Here is a 9,350-nt window from a genome sequence, read left to right as displayed (position 1 = left end):
GTAAGCAGGTTGTTTTGCTTCTGTAGATATTTTTGACTGGTGATACACTTATAAACATGCAATGAAACATTCACCATGGTACAGTGTAGCATATTCTTCAGCACCACAGTTTGCAGCATGCCATGATGACTGTAATAACTAAATTATCTGGCCAGTCTCCCTTAAAAGGCATGCAATCATCAACTGACCTCTCACAGAAATGGTGCCCATTAGTAAAAATCTTGTATCTACTGGATACAAGTATGGTGCAGTACGGTTAACAAGGAAGCCCAATGCACAGGATAAACAAGAGTCAGAAGAGAAACTAGAATGAAGCCTCTGCTTTTAGTGTCATGTTTGGTAACATTGGTCAAATGGCATAGTGTTTTGTGTTTGCGTGTGTGTGCCCATGTGCGTGTGTGTGTGTGTGTGTGATGGTGGGGGCAGGGCCAGGAGGGGGGGTCGTCCGAGGGGCAGATAGAAGATAGCTACTGTTCTCCTGTGTAGTTCTGATGAGGACAGTGCATTCCAGTTTTGAGTCCAGTTTCATGAGAAAAATATCCATAGTTCACTGTGGAATATCATATGTCAATATGAAAATACTTGTAAATATGGGACAAAATCAGAAAATCACTCAGTTATTCATATCCATACTTCTGCTCTTCCTTTTCCTTGTAACAATGAGCAATGGAACTACAACAGTAGTCCATCTCTTCTGCATATCTTACTAATGTTCTTTTTGTAACCATTGTGAAAGATTTTCCCCCCAGAATTTTTCATTCTTATTTAGATTCATTTTCATATTTTATTTTGTGTGAAGGAAAATATATGAATGACTGAAATTAAGGACTGAAAGGACTGACAACCTTTGTAGAATGTTTTGACATTTTTTGAAATGTGGCTCTCCCTTTTCATTCACATAACTCTGCCTTAACTTGCAATTTTATTTTCCATTCTGATAGTGATTTTGATCAAACATTCACTCCCAGTGGTCTCACACAGAACTATTACAGATGGCGCATCATTCTCTTGGCAAATTCTCCAGTTATTTTTCCATTTGTTCCCTGTGAATCTTTTTTATTTTCTTCCATCCTCCTCTCTAACAAACAGATGAATACATACATTAAATAAATAAATAAATAAATAAATAAATAAAAATGTAACAGTTTTAGACATTCACTTGGTTAGATTTTTTGATCGGTCATTCAGAAACTCATGAAACTTTTTTGCTTTCACAATCATAATGAAACTCAACAAAAAAGGGTGTTGAATTTCATTTTGTACCTTCTCCTTTTTAAACGTGCAGTTTTGTTGTGTATTTCTATTATCAAGAGTCACTGTCTCAAGTTTTATTTTCCATTATTTGTTGCGTGAGCAATTCCATCATTAAAAGCTCAAGGTTTCTTTATTCTTCACATTTATCATGATTTCCTTCTCCAAGCCCAGGTTGAATGGTTCATTGAAAGTCATGCTCCACTGGTTGATTCAGTAACATTGGGGAGACAGATGTGACTGAACACTACTGTTGATCAAGAGAGTGCTTGCACTGGAGACACAATTTAAGATTCAACATCTTTAAGCTTTGTAACTTGTTTGATTGCATACAGGTTCCCACAATTTTTAGGCCCTCCTTGACGTCATTAGAATGACCTCAGCTCCTGTCATTTGAGTCTTGGATTTGGAAAAGTGGGATATATATTGAGTTTACCTGAACCCTTAACATTCAGCATTTTCTTTCCTGGCCTGCTCTTTGCCTTGCTGGAACTACTTCACTTATTTGGACCTTATAATTTCATTGCATTAAAGTTGGTTTAAATCAGTTTAACTCAATTAAATGTTTTCTGCACACACACTGTAATTATTCCATTCCATGAAAGAAGGTCATTGTATCAATATGTAGTATTGCTATCTGACCCTGACTAGCTTATGCTTGGTCTCTATTTAAAAACTGACAAAAAATATTAGGCATTATTTAAACTACTTGAAAGGATAATTGCCCTTCATAAACTAAAGATCTGATGATATGTTAAATCTGCATTTCGAGGAGATATCACCACTGGCAATATCACCACAAGTTTCCAAAATCATGTTTGGTTTCTTCACTAAAATACTAATGATTCTATCATGAAAGAAAAATAACTGAGGTAAGCTCCAGATCCTCTTGATCTCACAATTGTAATTGTAAGCTTTTCCATTTGTTGTAACTTCTGATCTCCTCTTTCCATTTTCCAACATGTTACAGTGGTTTCAAGATAACAATAGCTTTAGTCCATGGTGTGTCTGTCCATTTCTTGGTACAATGGAAAAAAATCTAATTTCTAGTTTAAACGTTTTCCAGGGCTGGAAGTTCTCATTTCTGCTTGATTCCCCCCCCCCCCCCCCCCCCCCCATCATCATTCTTTCAAATGTCTGTACTCTTTGGGGTGGTTTCCAGTAGGCTTCTTTCACTGGGACCTTCCGGTTTGGATTCTTCTGTCATACAGTGTTCCCTTTTCCTCCATGGTAGTTTTAAGACTACATTGTTTGTAATTGATTGTATCATATTTTAACTTTCCAGAGTGGGTCTCTCATTAAGAGTAGTGTTGTAATGACGTCATCTAATTTTGTTCATAATTCTTGTATTTCTGCTGTTGGTTTTCTTTCCATTGATGGATGAACATGTTTGCAGAGACCAATATACCATCATCTTATTTTGAAATTAAAAGCATTATTTTGTGTTTGAACAGACTTTTCACTTTGATTTAACTTTTATGTCTCACTTTCAGTGTTGGGTGAAATTGTGACCCGCTACCGTACTGACTGGTTGTTCTCAGGGTTGAGACTGCGTTCCATTGGAGGACAGGAGTCTTGTCTTGTCTTTACCAGATCCTCTGCGCTGTAATGCCCCTCCACTTCCTCCTATTCCCCCTCCGTCTCCCCGCTCGCCCCACTCGCCCCTGTCCCCTCCGCCCTCTGAGCGCCGTGAGTTCTGCCGGGTTGGTGTGCCCGGCGGCCGAGAGGACAGCTGCCCATTTTTTTCATCTGATAAAAAGAAAGGAGGGGTGGGGAGAAAGGGGGAGAATTAGAGAGACAATGGGGAGTAAAGAGGGAGAGAGACAGAGAGATAGAGGAAGAGAGAGAGCACTATGCAATGTGACACCACTGTGAAAGAATTGGAGATAAGCTATACAGCACATGTATGAGGACTCACCAGCAAGCGCCTGCACAGAAGGCTGGTCATGAGTGCTCAGCAGCTGGGCTTGAATGGTCTCCACCACTCTCTTAAACCTACGGCTGGGACCTGCAAATAGACATAGGGTAAAGGGCAAGCCTACATGCATGCACGCACACACAGACACATACACATTGGAAGCAAATGTTAAATTCTGAGAGGCAGTGACAAAGAGGTGACAAAAGATAGGTTAAATCAAACTGAGCTGGCATTTTGTGCTATTCCCAGCCCTAATGTTTTATACCATACTATCCTGGCTATTTTTTATCATATATAGCAAGCCATTTGTCCAGCCTTCCCACATACTCTCTCCCTCTATACCTGATATGAGGGTGAAAGTCACACTGTAGATGCCAGTCTCTCTCTTGCCCTCCCTCTCTGCTCTCTCTCTCTCTCGCTCCCTGTCTCCCTCAGAGAAGGCAATGTCCACTTGGAACTTGACAGGCTTTTGGAAGACAGAGGGACCACCAGAGGACTTGTACTCTGCCCTGAAACTGGTCTGGGAGATGACACTGTGGCTGAGGGAAGGGATCTGAAACAGTCAGACAAAGAAAGAGAGGAGAACTGGGTTTAAGATCCTGCAGCATAATCACTCCATAGTGACTCATGCCCACTGTGTACACTAGAAACATGCATGCAGTGTACTCTGACAACTGGGTAATACTACACTCATGAGACCGCTATGGCGAAATGAGGAAATGTTTCTGCATGACAGATCATCTTGTTATGCGTGGACATCTTATTTGGCAACTTGGCAAGTTCCTTTTTAACACTGACTCCAGGTACATCAGTCCAACCTCCAGGCATTCTACAATTCCTTGTTAGAGCCTTTACCATGCTGTCCTCATTTAGCATCAGTGTTACCTGCAGTGGTTCATAGTTAAGGCCTGAACAAAAAATGGCCCCACCTTAACTAACATTGAATTCAAAAATGAAAATCGCAAAAAATAAAAAAGTCGTGAGGTGACGTTGAACAGCGGAATCTGCTGAAAATAAGATTGCGCAGTTTTCATAACCGATGCGTCATATTGTTTTGAACATGGCGGTGGCAAACCCAGCTGAGAGTGGGGGAGAGACTTCATCCAAAAAACCCAGAGCATCCAAAGTGTGGGAATTCTTATGGTGCTTTGCACGCTGTGCAAGCCAAAACGGCAGATCACAGCAGCACAACTCCCTGTTAAAGTATTCTCCCTGTTAATATGGTAACTACAATTTAAAGTAATGTTAGGTAGGCTAATGTTAGCAATTGCCTCTTGTATCTACAGTGGCACGTAATGTTTTTTGTAGGTTCATTAAAACTACTGGGCTACTATCGGTGACATATAGCTAACTTGTATCATCTCGTTGGCATTGCTTACACCCTTTGTATGTATTTTTGAAAATCGCTGTGTATAAGAGCATCTGCAGTACTGTTGTTATATAATGTTAGCAAGCTAAATAATGTAGGCTACTCTTAATATACTGTTTAATATTGTGTAACAGGTAAGACTAGTGACGGTGCCTAGTCCCCGCCCTCGCCCAGGTGTAGAGGTAATCTTCATATAGAGGCAAATTCCTCTACTTGAACGTGGCTGTTGGAATTGTTTGTGGGTTGTATTGTTGCTGGAAGAACTGTAAGCTTTCAGTCCGGTTTATGGCCTGCGTGCACTGTTGCAGTTTTGTTGGCAGAGGTGAAGACTTGAATGTTCCTTCTTCGTTTATGGGAGCATCCGAAGGCACTCATTTAGTCATTGCTGGTAATAATTATTTTCTAAATGATCCCTTATTATTATATCCGTAAAGTGGTCATTCTGCCTCACATCTTGTGGGCACTATTTGAGGCTATTCAAATTAATGTGTACTATTTTTCCTAGTTACCTTGGCCTGCATAACTTGCACTTTCGCTTTTTTCATTTTGTATGCCTGTGTTCATATTAGTTCCTGGAGGACTGTTCACATTCTAGGCTAGCAATTGGCAAGCTAGTTATATCAAGCAATTTCTATTTCTATTTACATACTACAGTCAACAAAGAATGTCTCTGTGTTATGCAGCTGTGGATCACTTATGGCTTTATAGTATGACATTTCTTATGGTTCATGGATGACTCTGTGTTTGTTTGACCAGATTAGCAAGAGTAAGTACATCACAACTCGGCCAATTCATGCTGCATCAAGAATCTTGAGTCCCCCGACTTGATCATCCAACATAATTAGGTGTTCGTGTTTAGTCCGTTTGCATTACAATATTGCTTATTGTCTCTCTTAAGTTATTTTCTTTGTCCTGTTATTGTCTTCCATTTTCTTGTTTGTTGTTGTCTGTATCTTCTCTCATGAGTGGATGTGCTCGTAAGGCAAACCATGTTGCTGTATTTTTGGAGCGTGTTTTCATGTTGCGAAGAACTATGGGAATTGAAGTATAAAATAGACCTGTTATGACCGCCACTCACCATGGGTGGCCACTAATCCACCAAAAACCGAGGAACTAGTACACTTTAAGGTGTTTTATGCAACTGCCCACAGATTGTTATCTGGTGTTAATCAAAGCCCACTAAACAGAACTGCTAATGTGTGTGGAAAAATCTTTGTAGCAAAACAGGCAAACTTCGCAAACATATTTCAGAAAGATGCAGGGAGGGGTAGTGAAGAAGCTGACCCCCAGCCCCCCCCCCCCCCCCCTCAAATGTTCCGCCTCATCACTTATGACTCATAACTGAGAACCATGAGCAGAAACTGAAAATCTCTACTAACTGTCAATGTACGTGTCAGCTTTAACTCAAATACTGCATGTCTTAGAGTTTCCACCACCCATACTGTGCTAAGACATTCACAGACTGAAAAATATTGTAATTTCAACTTAATTGAATGAATAGTTATGTATGTTAATAAACTCAATTAGAAATACCCATTAAATACCACATATAGCACATACACACTTCAATACAATTTCAAGCAGTGAGAGAGATCATGATGAACAGAAAAACTCACTGAGAGGAATGCGTGGACGATGTCAGCTTTAATGGAACTCAGGGGCTTGTCTCTAATCACCACAAAGATCTGTTCCTCCTTCTCCAGACTGATGAAGTTCCCAAACCAGGACCTCTTTGCTAGTCTGAGTGAGACAGAGGGAAAGAGAATACATACACCCTCATAATCTGTTCTGCCATTCTTGTAACATTCATCCAGTAAATTGTGTATGCTCATATTACTCACTCAGGACTAGACTCTGGCGTCAGGCTGGACATGTCCTCTGATGTTGGGACTGACAGGGAGAAGGCGAGAGTTAGTTCCTACCATTCTGACATTTGTAAACATTACACCGAACACCGACACACAACATGAAAAGCAAGACAGAGCCAGACCAAACTGCTACACCTAAATAGCACCCATTTATTTAGATTAGTCCTTCATATGTAACATTTACATTCCCTCTACAAACTACAGTCCCCTCCAAAGGTTGGAACAGCAATGCCAAGTCCTCTGTTTTTGCAATATACTCAATACATTTGGGGTTGAGAGAAAACGATTAAGTTTTTCAGCTTTTATTTCCTGGTATTTACACATAGATATATTAAACTACTTACAACATAGCATCACACCACCCAATTTTCAGGTGAGCAAACATATTGAACAGAGAGTATTTAAGAACATGAAAGTAAATAACCCTTAATATTTGGTAGCATATCCCTTGCTTGCATTAACTGCATCAAGCCTGTGACCCAATGGCATCACCAAACTGTTGCATTCTTCATTTATGATGCTTTTCCATCCTTTTACTGCAGCCTTTTTTAGTTGTTGTTTGTTTCGGGTGGGTTTCCCCTTCAATCTCCTCTTCACGTGGTGAAATCCATGCTCAATTGGGTTAAGGTCTGGTGATTGACTTGGGCAGTCTGAAACCTTCCAGTTTTCATCCCTAATGAAGTCCTTTGTTGTGTTAGCAGTGTGTTTTGGGTCATTGTCTTGTCATTTTTTTGTGATGTCACTGAGGTTTTGGGCGCTTTCTTCATAGCTCTCACTTTGTTTCTGTCATCAACTGCTGTTGTTTTCCTTAGTAGGCCTGTTTGATGTCTGTTGCTCAGTACACCTGTAGTTTCTTTCTTTTTCAGGACATTCCAAGTTATTCTACAAGCTATCTCCAATGCTTGTGCAATGGCTCTGATTGATTTTCCATCTTTTCTAAGCTTCAAAATGGCTTGCTTTTCTCCCAAAGACAGCTCTCTGGTCTTCATGTTGGTTCATCTTTTCTCACACAAATGCAAAAGTATTTTGATAGATTGTTTTACCCATCAATCCAAAAGGATACATCTGGGCAACAAGAAACATCTGCCAGTCACATGTTCCAATACCTTTGCTCACCTAAAAATTGGGTGGTCTGATACAAAAGGTGATATGATAAGTTTTTTAACAAATCTAGATAAAAATAAAAGGAAATAAAAGCTGAAATTCAGATCTGTCATCTCATGAACATCTTTTGACCTCAAAATCAATTGTCTTCAGTGTATCATAAAAACAAAGGAATTGACCTTGCTGTTCCATTACTTTTGGAGGGGACTGTATGAACGTTTTACCATAATCTGAAATCCTGTCTACATGCAGTAAAATAATACCGGATTTCAGTATTGGCAATACTTCACTGCGGTCAATAATTCTTCACCAAATCATCCAAAACCTTCCCAGCCCAAAGATTGAATAAAGGTAATATATAAAAAGGAACATATACAAAGCTGCCCCTCCCTGAAAGCCCAGAGTCCTCTCACCCTGTAGTTTGCGCCGATGGAAACGTGGAGAGCCTAGCAGGTTGTTTTTGAAGGAATTGAGGCGGGTCCTCCAGTGGGCAGAACTACTGGCCGCCATGCCTCCACCACCCCCAGGACTGGAGGGTGGAGTCAGGGAGAGGGAGCCAACACCCACTCCCCCACCCTCCGCCCGTGAAGAAGACGAGGAGGAGGAAGAAGAAGGAGGAGTAGGAGGGGGATGTTGGGGGTGGTGGACAGGGGTACCAAGTGGGGTGGGCAGTGGAGAGCCCTGGGGAGTAACCTGTGACAGAGTGTTAGGATGGGCAGAGTTAGGATAGATGGTTTTGGTGACAGACTTGAGAACGGAAGGAGCAGGGAAGAAGAAAAAGCGGGGGATGGGGGAGAGAAGGGGCGAGGGAGAAGGGGACGGAGGCTTGTGGAGTGGGAGAGACTTCATGGACTGAAGGTGAGGGCGATCGGAGTGGGCTTTAGAAGGTAGAGTTTGGGTTTTTTGTTCGGGTGCTCGTTGGGCTGCCCGAGGAGTGGTAGCACTTCCAGGTTTAGGGTCCTTAGACTGGGTGGTTGTGGCGGAAGTAACTTCTGATTGGCTGAAAGTGAAGACGGGGCTCTGATAGGGTGGGGAAGAGGGGAATGGAAGAGGAGGGGGGATAAATGGAGAAATGGAAAGAGGAATGGACGTGAGTTATGAATTATGACTGCAGAGCATCAGTCTTACGCCATGTTCACAACTCATCTGTTGTGTATGCGTACCTATTATTCTCAACGGAACCTTCACCCCCAGAGCAACACAGCACGATAACTGATCTGAGGGAAACGAGTCGTGTCTCACATGAATGAAATACTTCCCCAAACAAGCTACAGTAGTTATGTCCATGACGGGGTTTAACCAATGGGAAACATGGGCTGCAGCCCAGGGCCTCCCCTACCGAATAGGCCTCCCCAGGATGTCTGCAATCGTTTTTTCATCAATCACAGGCTTGCATCTATAATTAATTACAGAACAACAAATACATGTTCGTGTAGTATACAATGCATATAAAATAAAATAATTATTTTAATAAAATAAACAAAACCTTAAGCAAAATGTAGGCTTATTTGCGTGCCCTCCTCCCCACCACGCATCTCATTCGCATAGGCCTAACTAACTGCATCTAAAGCAAAAGCTTTTAATTGGCCTTAAGATCACATTGTAAACTAGCATATATTCACAGCATAATTAAACTATTTGAGAAACATCATCTAACATCGGGGAAAAAAATATTTTATGACGAATAAATAAGAAATTACTTCCAGGTCAGCTTTGGTTTTGTGTGTGTGTCATTCTGTCATTTTTCAGAAAACAATCAATTTCAGCATACAGTGACAAGGTAACGGTGCTCATTATTGTAAAATTGTTTAAGCACATGCACACATCGTTTTATAAAGAT

General features: G+C 41.0%; 1 protein-coding gene across 1 annotated transcript in view; it reads right to left on the bottom strand.

Moving 5' to 3' along the window:
• Positions 1–2,396: 2,396 nt before the first annotated feature.
• LOC133122003 (serine/threonine-protein kinase BRSK1-like) overlaps positions 2,397–9,350 on the bottom strand; it is a 34,076-nt gene continuing 27,122 nt past the window's right edge. The window contains exons 14-19 of the mRNA XM_061231640.1: positions 7,924–8,530; positions 6,380–6,428; positions 6,155–6,278; positions 3,512–3,722; positions 3,170–3,259; positions 2,397–3,000 (exon numbers count right to left, since the gene is read on the bottom strand). Coding sequence (XP_061087624.1) covers positions 2,789–3,000; positions 3,170–3,259; positions 3,512–3,722; positions 6,155–6,278; positions 6,380–6,428; positions 7,924–8,530 — 1,293 coding nt within the window. The 3' untranslated portion in view covers positions 2,397–2,788. The remainder of the gene's footprint in view (positions 3,001–3,169; positions 3,260–3,511; positions 3,723–6,154; positions 6,279–6,379; positions 6,429–7,923; positions 8,531–9,350) is intronic.

Source organism: Conger conger, chromosome 2 (assembly GCF_963514075.1).
Source record: "Conger conger chromosome 2, fConCon1.1, whole genome shotgun sequence".
In the NCBI taxonomy this organism is placed as follows: domain Eukaryota; kingdom Metazoa; phylum Chordata; class Actinopteri; order Anguilliformes; family Congridae; genus Conger; species Conger conger.
This window is presented reverse-complemented; position numbering and strand designations above follow the sequence as displayed.